Genomic DNA, 27,131 nt, shown 5'->3' with positions numbered 1-27,131 from the left:
CCAAGGTTGAGCTGTTATATTATTGCTTGTCTTCCTTATCCAATGTTGAGAGTTCCTCGTCGAAGAGCAATCCAGTTGTATAGAAACTTTTGGTTGCCATTGCTTCTTCTTTTTCTCTGGTTGTTGTTTACCTTTGTTCTTGGATTCTTCGTTTGGAGTTGGCTCTGCTCCTTTGGTGAACTTAACTGATTGACTTTCACCTTCGTATTTGATAAGCACTGATTTAGAACTCCAGTCAATCATTGCATTGTATTGCTTCTGCCATGGTTGTCCTAGCAATAATGGATGTTGTGTAGCTTGGTCTTCAACCACGTAAAACATATGAGGATACACATACTGGTTAATCTGTATATGTAAAACTGTGCATCCGACAGTTTTGATTGAATTCTCAGAGTAACTCTTTAACTCTTGCTTGGCAGTTTGTAATTTAGTGTCATTTGTCAATTGTCTATACAAACTGAGTGAAAGTAGGTTAGTTTGAGCTCTGAATCCAATAGTGCTCTGGCTTTGATTTGGTTGGTTCCTACTTTGCATTCAATGATGGGTTCTTCTTTGTCATTATCCATTTCTGTTATACTGACTGCGTTTATTCGTATTGCTCCTTCATTGCGCTGTTTCTGACGCAGTAGTCTTCTTTTCTCCATTCTTTCCTTCGCCTCGGCTTGCGCTTCCTCCACAATCTTTTTCTTTTTCTGGACACGCAGCTTTTCTTGATGTATTTTGAGAAGCATGTCTTGGGTTAGCGGCAAAAGATACTTTTTCACTCTGCATCCACTAATCCAATTGGGCATTTCTTCTCCGTCTAATGTAGCAAGCTTGACGGCTCCACTTGGTGATAGATCTTTAATCACCAGAGGTCCCATCCCTCGCTTTTTAAGCTTCTTAGCATGCTGTTTCAGAGTGTAAACTAGGACATAGTCCCCAACCTTAAACTCTTTAGTCCGCACATGCTTATCAAAAAATTCCTTTTGTCGCCTTTTTTGAGCGTAGATAGAAGCTACTGCTTTTAGGCGAAGCTCGTCTAGCTTTTCCAGGTCATCTATTCTATCAGAAAGCTCGTGCCCTGTCCACTCTAGATCCTTAGCCACCCTTAAGGTTGAAATCAAGAATTCTATTGGTAAGATAGCATTTAGCCCAAAAACCATGTTATATGGGGTCGTTCCTATTGATGTTTTATATGCTACCCTATATGCCCATAATGTTGAATGCAACTTCTGGTCCCAGTCAGTTCTCGACTCAGATACAATCTTCGTAAGGACCGTGCATATGGTTTTGTTTGTTGCTTCAGCTTGTCCGTTTGCTTGTGGATGATACGGGGCTGATTTCCTATGGATTACCATGAATTCATCTAGAAGGATCTCTATCACTTCATTTATAAAATGTGTGCCTCGATCACTCACAATTTCTATTGGCAATCCATATCGTACAAAGACGTATTCATATAGAAATTGTGCCGTGGTCCTGGCATCTGCTTTTTGAGTTGCCTTTGCTTCGACCCACTTTGTTAGATAGTCTGTAGCCACAATGATGTATTGTGCATGAGTCTTATATGCAGGAGGTGAAATGGGTCCGACATAATCAATCCCCCATTTTGCAAAAGCTCTTGCCCCCATCATTGGTCTAAGCGGCATATCATCTCTTTTAAGTGGTACTTTGGTCCGCTGACAGTCATCACACCGTTTAACGTATTCCTCAGCGTCCATATGTAATGTTGGCCACCATATTCCTGCGGCTAAGACAAGTTTTGTTGTCTTATCACCTGAGAAATGGCCTCCACCTACTCCTCCATGAGCTTGCTCCAGGATTATCACATACTCAGACTCTGATGCGCAAATCCTAAGCTGGTTGTCTTTACCTCTCTTATAGAGTTGATCTCCTATTAAAGCGTAATCTCTAGCTTCTGTCTCTACAGATTTTGACGAGCTTTTGACGTTCCTTCTGGGAAAGTTCTATTTGTGAGATATTCAACAATATACTGACTCCATTCCGGAGCGATCATTATCTGATATAATGTCGAATACTCTGCTGGCGGTTTTGATGAACATACAATACATACAGTGACATATTCATGTACGCTTTCTTTCATTCCTGGCCAATAGACTCCCAATTGTAACAAATTCCTATATGTGTTCCTTCTTGAACAATGAAATGCACATTCCTGAACATGTGCTTCGCGCAGATATATATTATATTCCTCAGGATTGATGCATAGTCGTAAAACATGATCATTTCCCAATTGATACAACCTTCCTGCAACCAATTGAAGATTCTTGGATTGCTGAATAGCAATATGTTTCTGGTTGTATTCTCTTCTATCAAACTCTCCTCCATAGGTTAATAGGCTAACGACATTTTGAGACCACTTCGGTATCATTTCTATGTTGAACAAGTACGCGTCTGGCATGTCGTCATCTACTCCTATAGGGTCTTCTCCATTCGTCAATCGCGAAAGATGATCAGCTCTAAGATGTGTTTTTCCTTTCTTTACTACTACCGTGAAGTCGAATTCCAGTAAGATAATGAACCATCTCACTATTCTCCCGGTATTGCATGGTTTATTCACTAGGTAGAGCAAGGCTTGGTGATCCGTAAAAAACACAAACTTGTTGGCTAGAAGATAATGCCGAAATTTCTTCACAGCATATATCATTCCTAATCCTTCTCGCTCTGTTGTGGTGTAATTCTTCTCTGCATTGTTGAGCTGTCGACTGGCGTAACAGATAGGAAAATCCATGTTTCCTTCTTCTGGCTGAGCCAGAATGCATCCTATTGCATATGCCGAAGCATCTATATGCACATGGAATATCTTCTCCCAATCTGGTGATTTCAAGACTGGAGCAGTAATGAGTGCCTCTTTCAATTTCTTGAATGATTCCTCACACTCCTCTGTCCATTCAAAGTTCACTATTAGCCTGTAAAGTGGTTGGCCTATTATAGCGTACATGTAAATGAATCGTCTATAATATCCGCAATGTCCCATAAAGCTCTGTACTTGTTTCGCATTGGTTGGTCTAGGCATATCCACTATAACTTTTATCTTCTCTAAATCCGTGGATATTCCGTTTTGTGAGACAATATGTCCCAGAATTCTGCCCTGTCGGACCATAAACACACATTTCTCATGATTGAGACAAATGCGATATGTCCTACATTTCTCAAATACTTTTCTTAGGTGTTCTAGATGCTCATCTCTCAGAAGAGATTGTACACATAAGTCATCCATGTATATTTCTAGAAACAACCTTAAGTATTCTTTGAAAGCATGCGTCATCAGCCTCTGGAAGGTTGCGGGAGCATTGGTTAGACCAAAAGGCATAACCCGATAAGCATAAATTCCCCACTCTGTTGCAAAAGCTGTTTTATGTTGATCTCGCGGTGCTATGGCTAGCTGGTTATATCCTGAAAAACCATCAAGAAAGGAGTATGCTGTTTTCCCTAATACACGCTCTAGAACATGATCAGTTATCGACAGGGGATAATTGTCCCTGATTGTTGCAGCATTCACTTTCTTTAAGTTGACACACACTCGGAGTTTTCCGTTCTTCTTGGGTACCACCACAATCGGAGATACCCAATCGGTGTGTTCAATCTCGTATATGAATTCAGCTTCCATTAGCTTATCTATCTCTTCTTTGATTCGCTTAGCAAATGTATCATTGTATGTGTATGGTCTCTGTCTGGTAGGCTTTGCGTCTTGTTTTAGTGGGATTGTGTGTTGGCATATCGATGGGTCAACTCCCTTTAAGTCCTTATAAGACCATGCAAACACATCCTTCTACTCTCTGAGAAGACTCAAAAGTCTCTCCTCCTTGCCTGGAGACAAATCTGTGGCTATGTACACCGGTCTAGGTGTCTCACCTGGAGCTGCTAAATCAACTTTTTTTGCATCCTCCGGTCCGTCATAAGATTCGTTCTCCTTTCTCTCTCGAATAGGTTGGGTTAATACCACCTTCCTATCCTCTATTGTGAATTTCCTGTAGTGAGAGGGAACATCCATGTTTTCCTTGATTTTGGTGTTTTCGTCCTCTCCACTCTCAATTTCTGTCGTCCAAACTTCTTTCAGAGTTTTCTTGAGCTCTCTGTACTTGTTTCTACGTTCTAACTTGGACTCCGTGTGTTCTCTATTGCGCTTGTTCTTTTCTGACTTTTTTGTTTCAGTTTTCGTTTCATTCCTTTGAACTTGATTTCTTGAGCTTCTTTTGTCTTTTCGTAAGCTCTTTTGCTCATTGCCTCTCATTCTTCCAGAAATCTTATCCTTAACACAATCTTCCGCCTTTACTAGCATTAGGAATTGATTTTTTCCTCTTATTCTAGGAATCGGATTGGTTCTAACCCCCTTTGTTTTTCTCTTTGCTCTATAGCGTTTCTGGCGTTGTTTAGTTTGGTTCGGAAAATCATAAAATCGGACATCCGTTATAGTTTCTTCGTTTCCGCTTGAATTGTCCATTGACTCGTTGTCTGCTTCATTTCCCCACTCTGGATGATCGGGAATGTCATGAAACACCTCTCCTTCATCTTCCTTTTCCAGTGTATCGTTCTTTTCAGTTTCTTTTTCGAGTATAGTTCTCAACATGAAGTACGGAACCACGTCGTACCCGTCCTTGTCGCAAAATTTCGTTGTGGGACCATCCGGAATTGCACAAACATCTAGGGTTGCTAGAATGTGTGTCCATTCTAATGGTTCAAGCGTGTCCTCTGGAAAGGGTTCTCCTATATAAGTTTCGTCTTCGATAGCCCTTTCTAAAACATATTCTTCTCGCCTCAGACTTCCACATTTCGAGGCTCCACACATCCATAACTCCTTGGGCTTACCTAACCAAGCTGGAAATTCGGATCCCGCCAAAGTAGCTGAATCAAACTCCTCTACCGGTGTTCGGTTCACATCTTTGTAGCTATGGTCTCTCAGGTTCACACGTGTAGTGGTTTCCATATTTCTCAGGTATATGTGATCGTAGCCCCAATCCTGGACCATTTTCAACTGTCTCATGAATGGTCTTCCCAGTATGATATCATAGTTATTCTCCTTGCCAAAATCGACAATAGCAAAAGTATGTTCGTATTCAATGCCGCAAGAAGTCACTACGACTTTCTCTAATAACCCCATAGGTTTCTCCATGTGTCCATCTGCTAATTGGAGTTTCAACCTAGTCTTCCTTATTGCTGGTTTCCCCCATTTTTTCCAGATTTCTTTTGTAGCAATGGCTACCCCAGCTCCGCTGTCTAGTATTGCCATCGTGTTCACTCCTTGGAATTCAACTGGTAAGGTTGTATTCCCCTCTTCACCTTCGCAATACTCTCCGACCTTGTTTAAGGGTACAGGCTTAGCGTTCTTTTGTGGTTTGCTCAGCTCTTGTATACCCTCTTGCAGTCTCGATGTTGGGTCTTTTATCCCAAATTTCTCCAAGCATTTTCCTACAGTGGTCCACATATGTGGTCTTAGCCTCAAAAGCTCAGCTAGAGTGATAGTGCATGTCACTGGTGTTGACAAGATCTCTATCAATCCTTGCGAGTCCATGACTTTTTCTGATGAGATTCTTCGTGAGGGAAGTGCTCTAATCTCGGATTTTGCTTCATACTCTCCTAAGTATGAAGGTAAGGTATTCAGTGAATGAGGTTTGCTCTCCATTGTTCTAACAGAGCCCCCATCTCCCCAGTAAGATTGCAGATCCAAGTCCACTTGAGATCCTGCCTCAAATTCCACTATGGGAGGATTCCTGATGTCCTTTTCCCAATTTGTCTGATTAGCTTGGCAACTTAGCTCGTTTGCAAAGTTTGCCTCTCTCACTTGTTTCCAAAATTCATTGTAATCCTCATCTTTTCCGTAAGACCTCTGTATGACTGGATGAAAACTCTCTATCTCCTGATCGGTTGTGTTCAATACTATGCGGTCATCCTTGTGTGTATTTTCAGGCTTTTGTGCACTGGGAGTCTTTTCAGCTACCCGTGAAATGATAGTCTCTTGCTGAATTGGGTTTTCCGTTCCACAATTCATTGTTTCTCTTGGTGGTTCTAATAAGGCTTGTGCAGTCTCGATCATTCTCTGGCACATTTCAAGTCTCTGCTTTTCCAATTTCGCGTTTGGGTATGTCATCCACCTCTATTCTTGTGTTTGGTTGTTCTTTAACCTAGCTTCATAAGCTCTCATCAGTGCGTCCAAAGGTTCGTGTACTTTGTCGACTAGCACTGATCCCCCTGAGCTTAAGCTCGTTGTTTCTTTGACACTCTTTTGTTTTGTTCTTTCCAGACTCATCTCTCGTTTCCCGTTTTGACTCTCAAGTTTTTCTAATCTATCTTTAGTTCGCTTTAGTTCCTCAGCTAGAATAGCGTCTTCACGTTCTTTTCTCAACTTCATGCGTGCTTTTCTAGCTTTCCATGTGTTTCTCTGACTCCGCGTCCTTGACTAACCACTTCAGTCGCTAACTTTCCATTCCCAGGTTCTCTAGTGGTTTTCTTAGCTTGAGCTCTAATAACAACTTGCGTTGGTATCAGAGTTTCATTTTCAGACCCACTGCTGGTAGAAATAGTTTCTAGCATATTCAATGTCGTCTTTTGCACTTTGTTTGGATTCTTTGAACAATCCTCGATGAAGTGAGTAACCCCACACTCAGTGCAATAAGCGTTAATTCTAATGATTTCCATATGTGGACAAATATTCATCAAATGGTCACCTCCACACTTGTAACAGGGTCCTAGTGCTGGTCTTGGTCCCACTTGATTCGTCCTTTGTGGATAGGATGGTCTTTGTCCTGTTAACCCTCCATGAGCTATGAACATCAATGTTCTTGCGTCCAAATTGTATCTCTCTTCATCAGAAGCACTTGTAACTGTTGGTGTTCCAACATTCCCAATCATGCCCCATGGTTCTGGTTGTTTGGGTTCTTTTGGTGGGTAATACACAGTTGGAGACATGTGTGCACCAGATTCTTCATAATAGGCTTGAACAGGCACTAAGGCTTGTTCTTCCTGATTCTCTAAGGTTGGTGCATATCTAATGCCCACTGGTCTTGCTCTTAGTAAAGGTGGTTGTTGTCCCAATACCGGTTGCGGTCTTTCTATCCCCATAGGTCCTGGTACATTTCCCGTTGGGTATCGAGGTACTGGATGTACCTGAGGTGGTGCTAATTGAGCCGCACGAGGTGCATACTGACGCTCCCTTACATACCCTTTGTTGTAATAGCACTCCTCTGTTGGATGGTTTGTCCATTTTTGTTCAATAGCACACCATTTCAGTGGTTTTGGCAATGGTTTTTGGTATAGTGCCATCCTTTTTAGAGCATCTACTATCATTTGCTCTACATTTGGCATGGTTGTTGTTTGAACATTCTTTTTAGTGGTAGTCTCGCTCGCTATGGAGGAAGAGCTACTAGATGCAAAATCTGTATCCGCTGACACCTCTCCATAAACCGTACAGTTATCCACTAAGTACAATGCCTCTCTCGTTACTTGCTCGAAACTTGTACAAGCTTTCAAGTGCAAGTCCTTCTTGAGAGTGTCGTTTCTCAATCCTTCAATAAAGAGAACAGATAGTCTGTCATCTTGTGGTCGTTCACGTACTAGACATCTCTCAATGTATTGTTTGAAGCGAAGTGAAGCTTCCTTCACTTTTTCGTGTTCTCTCTGTTTAAAAGCATATATTTGTGAGACCGTATTGTGCTTAATCCCTCATTTTGAGAATTCCTCAGCAAACTCTCTTAGCAAATGGTCAATGTCATGGAATCCCCCTCTATTCAGTGGTTGGAACCATGTCAATGCCGTACCTTCTAGAGTAAGACCAAATCCCTCGTATTGTGTATGGAAATCTGTTATCTGCTCAGCTCTTAAGACTTGCTTAAAGAGTGACACATGTGCATACGGATCTCCTGATCCATCATACTTCTTTGGCATACACTTGGCTACTTGAGATGGTGTCATACGTCTATGGTCTGCTACCAATCTCATTGCTCCTGTGTCCCGGCTAAAGCTTTCTCTAGCATCATGGACTTCATGGGTTACCCTTGTCGGTTCCCCTGCCCTGAGTCTACTACTAGGAGGTAAATGTGATGGTTCCGCTTCGAACCTTGGACCTGGAGTGGTATATGTGGGGATTGGAACTGCACTACCTCGATTTGTATCCATTGACTCTCTAGAATGTAATGATCCCATTGGTCTGGGCTTCGAGTACTGAGGTTGACTGAAAGAGTCAGCAGCCTGAGTTCTTTGTCCTCCTATCGTCATTGGGTTTTGCACTCCATTTGTTGGTGCTGGTCTTTGTGAGCTAGAAGTAACATAATACTGATGTAGTGGTCCCCCAAAGTATGTATATCCTTCTAATTATTTCTTGCCCATTGTTGAGTATTGCCTCACATACTTGTCGTAAGCGGCAATTTTCACTTCCGATCCCTCTGTGTAGGTAAAGACATAAAGTCTTTTTTGGTCTGTCAACTCTCCGGTGTAGGGTTCTTCACATCTATAATAGAGATCTTGCTCCCCATTATTATATTTGTATAGCCCCATATAGATGTTATCAATGTTGATCCTTGTAGTTTCATTCTCTCTTCTTAACCTCGCATCAGGGAAGTTCATTATTGGTGCTTTCTCCTCGAGTTCTTCATCTACTTTGGCTTTGGTGCCCATCAATCCCCACTTGTCCACAATGTTAGGGTTTAGGACTACCAAGTACATGGTACCCTCGTCATCTAGATATCTATCTCCGCTATAGCTCACAGGCACTAAGTCCTTGAACTCGCTAGGTCTATCTTCTATCTTTACACAATAGCGGTCCATTCCATCTTTGTAGATCTTGGCACCTTGCTCATTGTCGTACTGATATTTTATGAACAATAGCTTCATTGTGGCGGAAGGGTTTGATGATCCTGCTGCCATATTTTCTCTGTTGTTCAGGTTCAAGTGTTCCAAGTGTTCGGTGAAAATCTCGTAAGATCTCTCCGAAGAAGTATCAGAAACACTTCCTTCAAAGATCGGCTCTAATGGTTGCACCCAACTTTGGTTCACACTTCCCTCGGTTGATATGGCACTTGCTTGTTCCCCTTGTTTTGGTTGGTTATTCTGGAGATTCCTGCCCGATCTCAAATTCATCAATTCCCCTAAAGGACTTTAACTTTTCCGTCTCGGCAATTTGTTTTCCCAAGTTTTTGTGGTCAGAATTGATCCAAACTGATTGATACTTGGTCAATTGTTTAATCTTGTCAGTTGGACAACTTCTGTTTCATCAAGTGAGAATTTTGTTACTGTTATGCTGAAAAAGACATTATACGCGTATGATGTCTTTTTTCACAGATTTGGACTATTTTGGTTATGCTCACTCTCAGTAGCCCCCTTATGCTCTGTCCACTCACAAAATTCAGTTTGAACTCTGTTTGAGCAAGTTATGGCTACTTTAGGCTTTTCTTGGCAATTTTCCGCTTTTGACTTGTTTTGGGTCAATTGTGATCCAAATGGGATGAAACTTGAAATATAACCTCTAGACAGCTATTACAATGGATCTGTGTTGGCAAAGTATCAAAATATGTCCAAAATTAGGTCAAAGACATCATACGCGTATGATGTCTTTTTCATCAATTTGGGTCAAGACTTGATATTTATGCTTTCTACAGTGTTTGTAACAATCTTGTCAGGTCAGATATCAAAAATAAGCAGTGGATGTGCTAAAAGACATTATACGCGTATGATGTCTTTTGTCCCAGATTTTGACTATTCTTGGTTTTAAGCCTTCTCCAATGTTTATAATTGAGTTTCAAGTGTTTTTGTCAGGTTTGAATGTAAAAACAAGATTTGAATCCAAAATTTCCTATTCTTTGCGTTTCTTGGACTCTGGCGTGTCTTTTTGGGTTTCTTTGAGTGTTAATGCTCTTGTTTTAAGTTGAAATTAGGGTATAACCCCCCTTTTAAACACTCTGGTAAAGTCAAAATTTCTGTTTTGGTCTCTGTTTGGTCATTTAGACATCATACGCGTATGATGTCTAAAGTTGCAGATTTCCAGTTTTTTGGCACAGAATCCTTCCTAAAGCTTTCTCAAGTGCTCAGCAACTCCCAGATACACAGAAAATTTCTCTGACTTTTTTTTATTGCAAGTTTCACTACTAACTCGATGGTTTAGTGATCTAACATGCAATCAACCATATCAAGCAAATACTCCAATGATTACTAGCTCCAGATCAGGATCAAATGAAGTCCTACCTAAGCTATTCCTAATCATAAAATGGGTTTGGTAATTGTGATTTTAAAGAGATCCACTGTCACTCACGGACTAGCAAATTCTTCTTCTATCAACAACTACTCAACACCAACAAAACAACAAACAAATCTAAGCTAAACTAAAAATACTGTCAACACGGAAGACCCAGGAATACCCCACTTCCTAATATCTCTCGAGATCTTCGGAGTCCACCACTCCTAGATCTTTTCTAACTAAAGTATACAAAGTAGTTTATACGACTCACCTCGTAGGATTAGTCTAAGGTCACCTACTTAGGGCTCTCGTCCCCGGTAGCGGCGCCAAATGTTAAGGCGGTTACGCCGCTAGCAGAAGCTAAATAGCGAGAACTCAACCAACAACAGAATTTTTCAGACGAGGACAGAGCTTGACCCGCAGGCGCATGGAAACAACTAGGTGGGTGTCAAATCACCTACTCGACCTTCTAATGACAATCACTACTAAGGAAATCAAATCTAAGTTCTAAAATACGCAAGTGACTGAAATCCGTACTACGAACGAATGCTATACGAAACAGGATCTAGAATCATTGAATCGATCTCAAACTCAAGGGGAAGTCTATTCACTAGGTAAGAACAACACCCTAAAGACTTGAACTACAAAATCAACCTATAACCACTCCGTGTGGTAAACGCGTATGAAGACAGGCCGAAAGATACAGGTGATCAAAAATTGACCCCGATAGTACTAATGTGTAGCTCTACTCGTTGTGGTTCTATAGATATGCTACACGCTCCATTCTGACACACGAGTTGGAAGAAAACTCACACCGAAGCTCGTAGGAACTTACCACACATAGAAGCCGATAGCACGCACTCTTGGTATCTGTGCGTAGCTCTCGCCGTTGCTAACACAATGGCGGTGTCGCTTCTCCAATGGCGGCTCCGTAGCTCGCGTAGCAAGTAGATAAGACTCTCTCTCCCTCTCTCTCTCTCTCTCTCTCTCTCTCTCTCTCTCTCTCTCTCTCTCTCTCTCAGACACAGTCACGGCGCTCCAAAAAACTCACTTTGATTAATAATCTAAATTCTTTAGGTTACAAAAACTTTGGCTTATATACCTCAGCCTAGGAGGTGAGAACATTTCTAACTAATTACATCAGCAAGTGAAATTACTTCGGAATTACAAGCTGGAAACTCAATTGAGTCCCGTTACTTAATGAATGGCTCAAATCAAAATTAATGTCGGAAAGACATTTATTACAATCAATGGTTACAAAATGATGAGTGTGAGCAAAAATGTGGGTGTGATCCTCTGCTGGCTCAACAGCCACATACGCACACACACACCCACACCATTCATGGCTCGTGCCTCAAACAACACACACACACACACTCACACGGGTTTTTGGATTGGCAGGCCCTAGACAGCAACAAAATTGTGGCAAGCACCCTTGCCGGACCCATTCGCCCCGTTCTCGCCCGTTGTTGGCCCTGTCACCATGGGTGGGGCTGGTGTAGGTGGCAATGAGGCAACAGGCCCTGAGGCCAAGCTAGCTGGGGTGGGTGTTGATGATGGTGCTGGCATAGGGACCAGGGACCTCATTGGCCTCGGTGTTGGGGAAATCATTGGCATCGGCGGCGCTAGTGCCCCGTTTGGTGGTAAAGCAAAATGTCTGTAGGCAACAACAAAATTGATATTCCATACAACCCCAATAGCTCCTGGCTGTGCAGCGTTGGCCCCACTGCTACTGGATTGTATCCTGTGTCAATCACCTTCATCCCTGCCTTGTTCAAAGAAATGCTTGCATACTCGAAATTGCCACCGCCCGAGCCACTTGCCAAAGTCATTTGTGGAGAATTGAGAGCACTGAGCTCTTGCGTCGAGTAGTAGCTACCGAGGCAATGGCTCTCTAGAAGCGCCACTTACTCACGTGTGTTTCAAGGCCTATGGCCATTCACCACCTTCATTCAACCCTCTCTTTCTCTAATTCGCTGCAGACGAGGATCGTCACCACTTGAGAAGAGGAAAACAAAAAAATTAAAAAAGGGAAATTTTGTATTTAAAAAATTGACTCCTCTTGGCAGGAAGTGATTCCCACATCGCCGAGTTTGAAAACAACTTTTCTTGGAACAAACTACCTCCCCTTGGACTATTCTCACTTCAATTGATCGAGCCTTATCAGAGACATCCAAAGTGAGTCAGGGTGCGTCTCATTGGAACTTTGAGTCAAATCAAAATGGTCGATCAAGAAGCAATAAAACAGAAAAAACAAAACAAAACAATTTTGTTTTATTGGTATTGTGTATCCATTGGATTTGTGTACATTTGGGATACCTAGAAGTTATATTTTGAGCCGCATAGTGCTGACTTTTTGGGTATATTTTGGCACTAAAAGGTGAGCTATTTTGAAGTGATGATTGCAAAGTCAATTTTTTAGCTACTAAACCATGAGCATTCATAATGTTGAGTTGTTCAAAGTCCGCCATCACGGCTAGCATTGGTCAGAGTCGATTGCACTTCATGAAGCTCTCTCTTTCTTTTGACATGTATGCCAAATGAAAACTAGGAGGTGGGCATCCTAGTTTTCATTGGACAAATTTTTTGGTTTGACCATTCCTTTAGTGCTTTGTTTGATTGGCATTCTCATTGCACTAAGAGATAAGTTCTTCTTGATTACATCCATTTTATGCAAATTAATTGTGGTAGCTCATTGACATTTTGTGCATGGACTGCCGTGTTCCTTACTCAAGTACTTAGATTGATCGAGAACTCCTTTGCACTAAAAGATAAGATCTTCTTTGCATATGGATTTCACTTATGAGAGATTACATTGAACATGCATGTTCGGTCCAAACACCTGATGCACCAAATTGGATTTGAATGTTATATTTTAGTGCTTGATTTTAATGTAAAATCATTGCATAGCACTAAATTGAGCTTCTTGAATGGCCATGAGATAGCATTGAACATGATTTTTAGTGCTTGTATTGTGTTGACCATATGAATGTATAGCACTAATGATTGAGTTATTTTCAAGGGATGTGACAAGGTTGAACTTTCATTGATCCAAGAAGGGGTCATCATTACAAAATATTGCAAAACTTGGCTATTTTAGAGCCATTCTAAATCTTTGGATTAAAAGTTGCATTAGGAAAAGTTTGGACTCAAAAATGGGCCTTGTAAGAATTGTTGATGTGGCATAGCTTTCAAAAAGTGGGGATCGGTAAATTTTTTGCAAATAAAATCCAAACTTGTCTGAGGTTGGATATTTAGAATCTACTCTTCAAATGCTATCTATTGATATATAGCATGCATGTATCGGACATTTCCTTCATGTAGATCTAGAAAAAGGTGATTTTAGATTACCATAACGGTAACAAAACCTGGCTGATTGAAAAAAAATGGCATAACTTTCATAGAAGTCATCCAAACTTTTCGGACCTTGGCTCTTTAGAATCCATTTTCAAGAACTTTCCAATGATAGGTCATATCATGGGGTTCTAAGTAATATTTAGAGGGGTCTACTGGGTTGCTTTCTTTTGTACAACTTTGATAATGTGGCACTCTTAAAAGGCCCAAAAATGAGTTTAAAATTTTCCTAATGTATACATGCTAGCTCATAGCTTGGTATAAAGTGAAAATGTTTTCATTTGAATGAGTGTTTACCCAACTTTTTTGAGAGCTTTCAAGTACAAAATTTGGCTATTGAGAGCCGTTTACTTTCATTCTAAAAGTTGAATTCATCTCTAGCTCATAGCTTGCTCTAAAAGTATAAAATTTCATGACCTAGTTGTTAGCCAACTTTTTTGGCAAACTTTAGAAATGAAAAATTTGGCTTTCAAGAGCCACTTCATTTCATCAAATTTGCATTACTTCTAGCTCTTTGCTTGTTTTAAATTCCATATTTCAATTGAGCTAGCACTTAATCAACTTTTGAATCATGCATGAGAAATTGTAAAAATTGTAAAATTTAATTATTTAGAAGCATTATCTCTCTTAGTTTTTGATGTGTATGTATAAATTTACTACTTCAGAGAATCATGTGGATAACCAAAGGCACTTTTTACCCTTGTGTTTTTTTCCCTTTGGCAAATTCAGGTATGCAAGACCCTAGTTTTAGGTTTTCATTAATGTTTTTTTGTGTGCTTTTGGCTTTCAATAAAAGGCCTTTGGAGCTTGTGTTTATACTTAGCTTCAAATTGGCTTGGACTGTAATAAAAGGGATCCAGAGACTTCTCCACACAAAATGGATGCATGCTCAAGGATGCTCAGAAGAGCATGAATATGTGAAATCCTTCCATGATTTTTCTCTTTTGTTCATCTCTCCATTCTCTATGCTTGGCTTAAGTAATTTTTGCTTCTAAGCTATGGTTCTTTCATGTTCAAAAGCTAAGCATACTAAAGTTTCAACACTTTGCTTTTTAATATTATTTCATCAAAAAATTAGGTTTTATGTGTGCAAAACATAGGTAATTGGCCTTGACCTTAGGTTAATGTAGATTCATTTATGGCTAGTCCTAGACTCTTAGTGATAGTGTTAATACTCCATTCATTTTTAACATGACCTAGGGCTATGATAGTCTTTAGTCCTTTAGTCCATTTTCCATTACCATCTCATGTTAGAAGCAATAAAAGAGTGCTAAAAAATGAAACAATGAAGCAAACAAGTGTCAGGAAAAAGTAGCAAAATGCTACTAGACACATGAAAAAGAAAATTTCTATGTTATGTTGTGTCTTGTGAGGCCTAGCGCCTTATTGGCACTTGGCAGGCGAGCGGAAGCACCTTGGCTCGCTTGGTCGAGGCCCTAAACCGATGCCCTAGGCTAATAGGGGTTAGCCCTCGCCTTGGTGGGCTAGTAGGCTTTTGGAACACCTTCTTGAGGGTTCAAGGAGACAAGAGCCACACCTAGACTTGCCTTGGGGTGGTAGCCTTGTATTGTGTTTTACGTTTTTCAATGAATGACAAATACAAAACTTCCATGAGCTTCAAAAAAGTTGTGACAATGTACTAATAGATTAGGAGCTTTTTTATAGCCCATAGTCGTGAAAGACTTGAATGATTTATTAAGATTGGTCACATAGTTTTTAAGCTAGTAGGTTTATGAACTTGCACTAACCTAGGGTCTCAATTGATTGCTTGTGTTTCATGCATAAAACTGAAATTTCAAGTGGTTTAATCTTCATAATAGTTTGAGTGTTTTTTTGCTTTATATGTCTAGTTTTTTACTATGATTCACCCATCTTTTAGAAGCAAAAAATTCACTTTGCATGATTGTTCATTGTACTTCATGTTTTGTATTCTTGTTGGCCTTTGATGCTCATTGGTTGTTCTTATGATTTGTAGCTCAACATTTCTTCCATGGACTTGCTTTCTACCATGTCACCGTGTTTTGATTTATTGGCACATGAGGACGTGCACCAAATTAGGAAGGGGGTAATGTTAGCAGCAGCTAACACAGGCTACACTGATTATGCATCAAGTGAGAGATATGCTACGGATGTGCACAATGTTTCCTACTCACTTTGTATAAGTATTGGGCTCATTGGGAGTTCCAAGTTGTATCTGCTAGCTAGAGGGCTCAAACTTAAATCCATAGTAGAAGGGATTGTGGTGAAAGCCTTTATAAGGAAGCCTTTATGCAAGGAGGATTCATTCTTGAGTATCCACTCTTGAGGATCCACTTTCGAGATCTCTTTCTCTCTTGAGTGTTCACTCTATGGATGGCCTAGCCTTAAGCTTAATGCCCATTCTTAAGAGGCTAGTGCTAATCCATTGTAATTAGAGAATCATTCTTAATTTAATCTCTACTTTCTCATTATTCTAAACCTAAGTACGTGTGATGACTTGTTGGTATTAGCCACTCTTATCCTTCTATGAGCATTTGATTTGCGATATTTAACATCACTAATTAGGTTGATTAAGTTGGTTATTAATCTTGTAATTAGTGTGTGCCCTATTGTTTTCTTGTGTGTGGATAGGTTTTATGAAACTCTAGCACCATTCACCTTGTGTGTATAGCTTTTGATGAAGTACCTTGATTCGCATGTGGTGATTGGAGAGGCCAACACCAATGCAATTGGTGTGTGCTTATCATTAGTGTGTTTTGGGTTTCTAGTCTATGGTAAGTCGGACTTTGGGGGGCTTAATGCGTGTAGGTGATGCTTGATTAATGATGTGATTAGAGTTAGTGATTTAATGATTAACCTCTATTGCACTGGATAAGCATACTCATGAATCCTCTTATTCTATTCATCCGATGCTCGTGCTTCCATGCCCTAGCCAAGTTGCCGATCGACGGATTGATAATTTTGTGTGGGTTGCGATTAGGTCGTTGCTACAACGCCCCCCAACACACACACACTCTTAATTTTTCATTTTTCTTGGGTACCACCACAATTGGAGGCGCCCAATCTGTGTATTCAATTTCATAAATGAATTCAGCTTCCTTGAGCTTTTCTATCTCTCTTTGATCTTTTTGGCAAATGTTTCATTATAAGTATATGGCCTTTGTTTGCTTGGTTTTGCATCACCTCTCATAGGTATGGTATATTGATAGATTTCTAGATCAACACCCTTGAGATTCTTATAAGACCAAGCAAAGATATCCTGATATTCTTTCAGTAAGCTTAATAAAATCTCTTCTTCCTCTTCATTCAAGTCATTTGCAATGTAGGTAGGTCTAGGCTCTTCTCCTGGTTTGGCCAGATCTATCTTTTTTGCATTTTTTGGTCCTTCGTAGGACTCACCCTGTTTTCTTAGTTCCCTGACAGGTTGTTCGACTATAATATTTTGGACTTGGAGAGTATATTTCTTGTAATGGTATGGAGAACTCATTACATATTTACCCTCTTCCTCAATTGTTTCCATTTTAGTGGTAGTATATATCTCCTTTAGAGCTTTCTTCAACTCTTGATACTTCTCTTTTTGTTCAACTCGTGTCTGGTTGAAGCCTTGTCCTGGTATTTAGATTTTTCTTGAGTTTCCTTTCTCATGTTTCTCAATGTTTTGGATATTTCTTACTTGTTGTCTGAAGGATATCTACCCGTGATTTTGTCTTTGACACAATTATGTGCATATATCTGCATCAAAAACTCTGTTCTACTAGAGACGGATGGTGGCAGGGGTCTAGATTTCAAGTTTTTGGTGTCTCTTTTTCTTCTATACCATTTCTATCTTCTTGATTTCCGGTTTGGAAAGTCAAAAAACTCTTCCTCCCCTCCTTTTATGAGTAGTTTACCTCTCAGATGTTCTTTTTCCGACCCTGAGTCATCAAAGGTAGCTGAATGTTCTTCTAGCTCATCTATTGCATCAAAGTAGAGGTCTAAAAAGACTTGTTGAGCTTTCATTAAGTCTTTGAGTTCTTGAATTTTGTCTTCAATGTGAAGGGTTGAAATCATTTGTATGGGAATTATGTCATATCCGTCCTCATTGCAAAATTGAGTAGGCATAGACATATTCACACATATATCCATTGTTGCCAAAATTTGAGTCCACTCAAATGGCTGAAACAAATGCTCCAGAAAGGGTTTAGGTGTATAGGCTTCCTCTATGCAATCCCTTTCTAAGATACATTCTTCTCGTTGTTGTAAGCTCCCCTTTTCTGAGGCTCCAATCATCCGAATAGGTGTGTCTTTGTTTAACCAAGATGGAAGCTTCATTTCAGCCGAAGAGACTGATTCAAAGTTTTGTATGAGTGTTTTCATGACATCTCTATAAGTGCTATCTTTTGAATTAACCCTTTTTATTGATCCCACTTGCTTTAAGTACAGGTAATTGTTTCCCCAATCCTGAATGAGTTTTGCTTGTCGCATGAAAGGTCTTCCCAAGATGATATCATAATTGAGCTTCTTTCCAAAGTCCACTATTGCAAAAGTATGTTAATAATCAATTCCACAAGAACTAACTATCACTTTTGTAATTCTAAGAGTCTTTTGATGTGTTCGTCAACCAATTGCAATTTCATTCAAGTTTGTCTAATGGCCAGTTTTTCCCATGAATCTCATATTGCTTTCGTGGGTATGGCTATGCTTGCCCCATTATCCAGTATTGCCATGGTTTCTATATCATTATATCTCACTGGAAGGGTTGTATTTCCTTCTTCCCCTTCATAGTATTCTTTGACTTTGTTCATTGGGACGGATCTAATCTCTTTGTTGTCCAATTCGTGTTCAATTTTTCCAATTTTTTGCAATTATCCCTATTATGCCCACCTTCTCTAGAGTTTTCTATAGATCATTGCATAAATATGGTCTGATTTTCAACGGTTCTCCTAGGGTAAGAGTGCATTGAATGGATGTAGACATGATTGAATGGATGTTGTCTACCTCTAGAGTCTATTCCACTCTTTTTATCTGAGTGGTTTTACACACTAAAGATTCATCTTCGTTATCTCCCAAGTAAGTGGGTAGTGTTTTCAAAGTCATTGGTTTAGACATTCCTGAAGCTTTAGAGCCGCAATCCCCATACAAGAATTGTACATCCATGTCCATATCAGGAGGTAGATTGTCTAACCAAACTTCCTTTGTTATCTCCCAAGTAAGAGGGTAGTATTTTCAGAGTCATTGGTTTAGACATTCTTGAAGCTTTAGGGCCGCAATCCCCATACAAGGATTGTACATCCATGTCCAATTAGGAGGTAGATTGTCTAACCAACTTCCTCTATAGGAGCTGACTTCAAATTTAAGCTCCCATCATTAATCTCTCTCACTTTTTTCCATAAATGTCCTGGCCAGTCTTCTTCTACGAACGGAATTCCATCTAAGGCATCTTCATTGTCAAGCACTATGAGCTCTAGCCCTTTAGTTTCAAGGTGGGGTTCTATCACCACTTCGGATTTCTCTTTACGGGTTCCCACCATGGGCCCCTCAGGTTTTGTTATACTCTCGAGCTTGGTTTTTTGTTTTTCCAACATCTCTTGAGTAATTCTTACCAAATTTTGATAAGCTTCAAGCTTAGCTACTTCCATATGGGGAGAAGGATAGTTTTCCCATTTGCTCTCCATGTTTTTGCTTGCTTTAAGTCCCGCTTGGTAAGCTTCCAACGCTTCATTGATTGGCTCAAAAATTTTGTCTACCAAAATTGATCCTCCAGATTTTCACCGTGGTTTCCTTTATTTCCCTTCCAGTTTCTTTCACTTTTTCTTGGAATAGTTTCTTGGCTTTCTCCTTGATTTCAGCCCTTTGTTTCTGTTTTCTTATCTCATACCTCTGGCCCCTTCTTCTCTTGGTCTTTTGAGAGGAAATTTTAGTATTCTCCAAGTCATCAGAGGAGTTATGTTTCTTTTTCTTAGCCTGGGCTCTAGTGATTACCTTGATTGGAACAATAGGTTCACTCTCCAATGATCTACTAGATATCACTTGGACTACGTTTACTACTGCTTTACCCTTGTTTAAAGGATTTTTTGGACAACCTTCAGGGACATGTCCTCCCTTTTTGCAACATTGTATACAAAAAGCTTCAACTGGCTTAATGTTCTTTTCTGGCTCTGGGCATTCATTTTTCCAATGATCATCTGCACCACAGTTATGGCAGTTTCCAGTTCTTGGCTTAATCATGGGTCTTACCATAGGAGTTCTAACACCTGATTAGCTACATAAGACATTGGCGCAAGCTCTGGTGTAGTATAAGTCACAAGTCCTTCCATTGGTAGTGGATGTGAATTATACCACTGTTGGACGGGTACGCCGCGACGGACGTCAGCACATCGAGAACTCACCTAACAAGTAATGTCAGCTAAGGACGAATCTCGACCCGCAAGCGCGTGGAAGCAAGCATAAGGTGTCAACCTACACTCGACCGACTCCTAACTAATTCCTATAGAGGTCCCTACCACTTGTCTAAGTCACAGTCTTCAAAAGTGCAAAAGAGGATTCTTCCTACAACGCTTGCTAGAGCCGAACACCCATCAAACACTTTCAAAACACCATAGAACTTGAAGGAGACCCTACTAATACCTATAGGCCGCTCTCCCTAAGCTCTATGAACCAAAATCACGACCCAAAACACCCGGTGCAGAAACACGTAGGATGTCTGGCCGAAATCTGTAGGTCTTCGTTTCCGAAATCTGAAGTGCCTAATGTGTAGCTCTACTTAATGTGAACGTGTGGATATGCTGCAATACGAAATCAGATAACATATGCTCACCCAAACAACCGATGAAGCTCGTAGAAGGAGCTCCCAAAGCCGAACCGTACGCGCGCAATGTTCATATCGGCTTGTAGCTCTAGTCGGGGGCAACACGTTGCACTTCTCCGCACTCGATTCCGACCACCGTAGCACACGTAGCATCAAGACGAAGCTCACACTCTCTCTCACGTACATAGCACGCTCACTCACAGACTTAAAACTTGTTTAAAATGACAAGAGGTCTTTCATTATGGTCAAAAAGTGGTATATATACCTTACAACTTCTCAAACCCTAAAGTTCCAAAATCAACCATCTACTCCATCTAACTATCAAAACTGGGATACAAGCTGGAAATTTCTGTAAGTTCTAATATTTACAAGGTGAAAAATCGGGTTTTCTTTAACGAATGAATAATTACAGAAAATAATAGTCTTCCGAGTAGTTAGATGTTGTGGGGTGTGTCCAGCTTCTAACATCCCCCCCTCCTTGTTCATGTCGTCCCCGACATGGCCTTGAACCTTTGCTTCATCTTAGAGTCTCCCGCATCTTTAGCAGTGATTCGTACCGTGCATGTAGATTTAGCATTGTTGGGCCGAAGATATCTGTATGCATGGTGAAGAACCCCGTGTAGAATTCTTCTTCAAATGCCTGGAGATGATAGGATGGGAGAAACATAATTCTTTGATACAACGCATGTATCACCTCTATGGAAGGCTGACCTGACATATCATAAGCACATCTGTATGTGTCCTAGAAGAAGAATATGTTGTCAGTCACCTGTCCTAGCTTGAAGGTCTCAAACACTGCTAGGATGGTTGTGCAGATCTTTCTCATCATAATGCATGTAAGGTCAGGTGAGCCAGTGAACAACTTTATGGTGCCCGTTAGGGTTTTCACCATGTATTGTACACTTATTCTCTCACCTGCCTTCACGCCTAACAGCTTTGGGTAGTTCAGCCAAGTGGGTTGGCTTCTTTGTAAGATTTCTTGTGCTTTCCACATCCTAACCCTTGGTAGAGGATAGAAGCTGAGGTTATCTCTGATGTGTTTTGGTGCCTCTACCAAGTGTATTAGGTATTGCGGGTACTTGGTAAGCCAAGCCTTCCTCCACTTTGGCTAAGAATCCATTATTAGCTTTACTCCTTCTGTCCTTGAGGTGTTTGCGTTGTAGAGAGGGACCGTTGGCTCTTTAGTGATTCGCATGTTTATTGTTGCCGCCTCATACTTCAGCAATGGATATAGGAGAGAGGGTTGAAGCCATTCACGCCTTAGATTGCTGGCGTCGACTTTCTGAATTGTCATAGATTTGAAAACCCTCTGTTCCCATTCCAAGGCTTCCTTTGTGCTTTCTCTGAGCTCTACCTCTATTGCTTTATGCAATTTTTCATCCTCTTCTTGTGTTAGATCCTGGAGCTCTTGAGAGGAGCCTGCTATGCTTTCCTCTGGCATGGGTGTGTCCACAGGATCTGCCACATTGTCAAGGTCAATACCCTCTTTAGCAGCTGGCCTTGAGCTCTCTGCTTCTGCTTGTTGCCGGCCTTTCAATTCCTATATTTGCTTAAGGAGTGTCTGCTTTTCCGCTTCAGCCTCTCCGCCCATAGTCACGAGGAGGTCATTGAGTTCAGCATTTACCTTTTCAGCCTCCTCGAGCTTTATCTTTATGCTCTCCAATTCTTCTTGTAGGGCTTTTCGGCTGTCCTCTTGTCTGGTTTGCATTGCGATAGAACCTTCAGCCATCATCAACCTCTGCTTCTTCTCGAGAGTCAACTCCTTCTGGAGTTCTTGCATCTGCTCCTCATACATTTGACTCTCGGAAATTATTTGAGTCGAGCTTGTAGCTCTAACTCTCACAGGTGATGCTCACAGCCTCTGGATGGTTTGATCTTTGACTTTTAATTGGTCCTTGAGCTCAAGGACTTCATCCAGGCTTGCTTCTTGTTCTATCTCTGCCTTTTCCTTTGCATTCCTCATGGCCTCTACTTCTTTAGTTTCTTCTGCTAGCTGGAGTGTTAGATTATCCCGTTCTTTTTTGGCATCTCGCAATGACTTGCTGAGTTGCAGACACTCTTCTTCAGCTGCTTGCAATCTTTTTGTTGCTGCCTCATTTGCTTCTTCCTTTGCTTGGCAGTTTTGTAGAGCCGTGACCAAGCTGGCCTAGAGGTCAGCTTCTCTTTCTTTTTGTCCTTGGCTTTGTGCCCGCAGAATATCTCTTTCCATCTTAGTTTTTTCTTCGGTGGCCTTTAGAGTTATCAATTCTTCGTCTGATGCCACCAATTGTGCTCTTATTCCAGCTAGCATTGTCATCACCACGTCCCAATCATTCGGGGGAGGGTGTAGGTCTACCGTGTCGGTAGAAATTTCCTTTAGGTCGACTAGCCGAATGCCTGGCATCTGTTCTTTATTCTTTGTTCTCGCCAAGTCGAATGCGACTGTGGCGGCTTCTTCCCTTGTATAACCTACATCTAGCAGGTCCATAAATGCATAATATGCCTCCTCGAGCTCTTTTTGTTTAGACGCAGGCTTGGTCTCTTCTTTGGGCTCAGGTTCTGGCCTTTTCTCTTGCTGCTCAGCCTGGTGTTCTTCTTGATTGTCCCCAGCCTCCCTATCTTCTGGTGGAGGGCAGCTAGGAGGTGGTGATGGTGGTGGTGATGGCTGTGGGCTGGGTTTAGGTCTATCTGGTAAAGCTGTAGGTTTGCCCTTAAAGTCTCTATCTGCTTTTGTTTTTCTTTCCCTTTCTTGGTTTTCTTGTTCATCTAGCAATGTCTGCCTTATCTGCTCCACTTCTTCCTCAGTGAAAGGGACATGGGGAATGTTTTCCGCTGCAGCATCAAGAATCTCGAAATTCTTGATATCCTCTTCAAAGCGGTCCCTCTGCACTCTTCTGGAGGATCCGGACATAGACTCGAGAGATGGCTTCCATAATTCGACTAAATCACCCTTGAGAGCTCTTTCTGCTCGGAAACTCTCCATCAGCCTCTCGAGTCTAGCCGCTTTTTGTGATCTTGTCTCTTTGGCCGGCACTTGAGCAGATTCCTTTTTTCCTTTCTTCTGCTCAGGTTGCTCCTCACCCACTAGCTCTAGTCGTCTCTTCAACCTTGTAGCCACCCTTGGTGCTCGTTGTGGCTCGTCTTCTTTGTCTTCCTTTACCCTTAGCCAGTCATTCGGAGATGGGGGGTCAGGCCACCTTCCCTTGGCGTGTAGTGCTGCATAAATTACCTTGGTTATCATTTCTCCTGGCACTATGTAGGTTGGCTTTTTGTTTCTCATTTTTACCAAGCTATCATGTATGTATGCCGCATAGTTGATTATCTTTGGGGTGCCTTTTGTCATTGCCCAAGTAAACGTTGTGGCAATTGCACCTGGCGGCATCCTGTACTTCTTTGGCCTCTTCGTGCACATGTGGAAGTATTGGTTGTACAATTGGCTCATGATCGCCACCTTTGGGTTGCCGATGTCTTCGAAGGTGTAATTAGCCTTTTTCTCTTTGTACACCTTGACTTCATCCCTTCTCTTTGTCACACTGTCTCCCTGATTGGAAAGATCTAGTGCATGGGCTACAACCCACTCCGTGATAATGATCTCTGTATCGGGTTTTCCGTGCAAATCTGTCACTTTGGCCACTCCATCCTCTTTGATGCTTGTTACAAACTCCCATACTCTTTTGACGTCCACTCCTACTTGTATTGCTTCGAAATAGTTATGGAGGTCAATTTTCTCCAAGTAGCCAGCCATTTTGCTTCGGACAAATTCATTGAGCTCTCTTGGCAGCATTGGCAGCTCAATTACATCACCGTCATTGTCTTTGAACACCCCCTGGTAGATCTTTAGGTCGTTTGAGTCTAACAAATCTTCCTGTATCCAGGTGTTGGTGGGCTTTAGTGTTCCCTCTGGAATGACAAAAGGTTCCACCTCGTCCAGATAATCTTTGATTGTCATTCTCTTCTTCTTTGCCCGTGACTTTGAGGCTACCATAGATCCTGTTGCACTCAACAATCCAAAGTTAGCGTTTTTTCCATATCAACTGCTAAACTGAGTTTTACTTATCCAAATGACTTGAAATTTGAAATTATAGCTTAAAAGGAACTTGTGACGCTGTGCATGTGCTCATAGTGCAAATCTGGCCAAAAAAATCCATCTAGACATCCTACGCGAAGGATGTCTTTTTCTTCAGAATTGGTTCATACTTGACATGTAGGTAGTGTAAGGCTCATGGAACATGGTTATAAGCTTAGATTTGAATTTGAATGTCAAAAAGTGGATTTTTGGGCTGATTTAGGCTTTAGGTCACAGTTTGGGTAGATTGTCTATCATGGGTAGCAATTGATGTCCAAATGGGTTGAAACTTGGTGTATGGGCTCAATGCATCATGGTATTGGCTCCTATGATGTCATTTCTTGCACAGAAGGCTAAATTCAAGCTTAAGACATCCTACGCGTAGGATGTCTATTTCATCAAAATTGCATGAAACTTGTTCTGTGGGTTGTCCTTGGCCTATGGAACATGGCCATGTTCTTGGATTTGCATTTGGATAAGATTTGATGCCTGTAGGGCTCTGTGAGGTGTTTTTGGGCTCAAAAAGTGTTTCTTGAAGGTGTTGGGGGTCAAAAGTGATTAGAATGGCTTCAAACTTGACATATGGGCTCTTGCTGATGAGGTTATCAAATCTAGAATGACAAAACTTTTTTTCCATGCCAAAAAGGTCCATTAGACATCCTACGCGTAGGATGTCTTATTCCTCATTTTTACTCCCTTACCACACAGAAAGTTAGTTGATGTGTATGTGAATGTGTTGTGCAGGTTTCATGAGATTTGGACAAGATTTGGTAGGTCAATGGCCCATTAGTGCCTTTATGCCCTAACTTTGCGTTTTTCCATGCATATGAGGTCAAATCTGATCCAAATGTGATGAAACTTGGTGTAGGGCTTGTAACTGTCATTCAGAACATGTGCATGATAAGAATTGTTGGGTTTTGTGCCAAAAAATAGACATCCTACGTAAAGGATGTCTCCTGATGGCTTTTCCAGTGTTAGTGCTCCCAGTGCTTGCCCTTTGCCCCCCCTAAGTCCCTTTTTAGCCTAATTTCAATAAAAAAGTCAAATGGATAGAGTATAACTCCCTGTGTGGAGTTCAGAGCCTCCGAGCCTTTTTCTGACTTTTGGAGTGCTTTTTGGCGATGAAATTCCTCGATGTTGGTCTCCATAGCTTCCCAATCCCTTGGGGATCCTTACCGTATGGTTTTTGTTGACTTTGGCTTCACCGGAGCTCCATTTGGCAATTTGTCGCTCTAGAAGCACCCGTGGTGGCGTTTACATACCTTTGATGATTTGTGGTGGTCTACCACCATAGGACTTGGTTGTTGATGGTCTAGGAAAGACACTCGTGAAGTTTGGTGGCAAACGGACTTGCGGTTTGTCCACAACTGCATTTTGACGCTTTGTGTGTCTGATGCCGTTTCTGAGGTTTAGTACCGCTTCGGGTCACTTTTTGGTCATGCGGGTCATATGGACTTGTCGAGCATGTCGAGATCCTCCTACCCATAAATTTGGGTAGCATTTGGTTGCCATTTCGCTGATTTCCCATTTGGTGGCCTCTTGCGGGTTTCTGGGAATTAGGGTTTTTCCCGATGGTTTCCGACTGCCTTTGGCTATCCAGGACTGGTCTCCTAGACTAGGGTAAGCTGCCGATGAAGTCTTGTTGCTTTCGGGTTAGCCGTTAGGCCGCCGTTTCTACTTGCAAGTCTCTACCGCTCACTTTGTATGTGACCTCTACGCTAGTTTTCGCGACAGAATGACAAACATGCGCGAAAAGCTCAAGGTGGTGAGCCTACCTCTCATGTCTGGAGCTGGTCGGATAGACGTGCGTGTCGTAGAAGCTGCTGGAAGGTCGATCCGCTCTAGGTGGCAGAGGCTCTCTCCACAAAGTCAATAGTGAGAATGAGCTAAAAATGGGGTGAAAAATTCCTATAATGGAAGTCCCCGAACCATTTTCCATAAAATTTGACATGTGTTCCTATCTTTCTGCAAGATGCAGTTTAGGCTCAAAAATTTCTTGATTTGGACTCCATTTGCTTTGTTTACCAGAAATTTGTCATTTCAGTCAAAACCTGGCTAAAACACGCTTTCCACTCCAGTCTCATAATTGCACCCCCACTGTACCATAGGTTGTTCTTTAGTCACTGGTCATCCCCATATTTTTTGTTTTTCATTACGATTGTTTTTCACCTATTTTTTGTATTTTTGAAGTTTTTCTGCCAAAAATTAGCAAAATTAAAAGGAAAATAGCAAATCAAACCCAGAAAATCCCCAAAATTCATAATAGATCTCAAACATCACCGCAACACATTATATACACTCACATGCAATTTTTATGGCCGGATTTCTCCGTTTTACCAATATTTTGCCTGAAAAAATGGCTATTTCTACTTATATACACACACACCTAGGGGCTTGATTTGGCGTTTGGCCCCATATACCTGTAGCTTCATCCTGTATAAGGGCATATATATTTGGGTTACTCCAAAAAATTTCGCAATCAAACATTAACCCTTAAAATAGTCAAAAATCATGCCCTTTTTTTCTGTTATTGGTTCCGCATTGAGAATGCCTCCCCTCCTCCTAGTCGGAGTCCTCCCGGACGACAAGGTTTCGCCTCGGAGTATGTGCTGTGAATAGGTTGAAAAAGTCATGCTAATGCCTGGCCAATTAATGTGGCCCTATTTTATGCATACTCGGTCAATGCATGGAAAAATTAATGCTGTGCAAGAGAAGGGAATAAGCAAGATGCTTATTGGAATTCGTCGTCGAGGCTTCCTGCTTTCTTTGCAAGTAGCAACTTTAATTCTACTGCTATC

The 27,131-nt window shown here is 41.3% G+C and overlaps 1 protein-coding gene across 1 annotated transcript; it reads left to right on the top strand.

The window, feature by feature from the left end:
* The first annotated feature begins 11,651 nt into the window (after positions 1 to 11,651).
* LOC147431787 (uncharacterized) lies at positions 11,652 to 12,040 on the top strand. Its single transcript, XM_086493896.1, has 2 exons — positions 11,652 to 11,803; positions 11,884 to 12,040. The coding sequence occupies exons 1-2, from the start codon at positions 11,652 to 11,654 to the stop codon at positions 12,038 to 12,040; spliced, it is 309 nt and encodes a 102-aa protein (XP_086350022.1).
* The last annotated feature ends 15,091 nt before the right edge of the window (positions 12,041 to 27,131 follow it).

This window comes from Adiantum capillus-veneris, chromosome 21 (genome assembly GCF_014529385.1).
Source record: "Adiantum capillus-veneris isolate H3 chromosome 21, ASM1452938v2, whole genome shotgun sequence".
In the NCBI taxonomy this organism is placed as follows: Eukaryota; Viridiplantae; Streptophyta; class Polypodiopsida; order Polypodiales; family Pteridaceae; genus Adiantum; species Adiantum capillus-veneris.
Note: the sequence above shows the minus strand (reverse complement) of the source record. Positions and strands in the feature narration are given on the sequence as shown.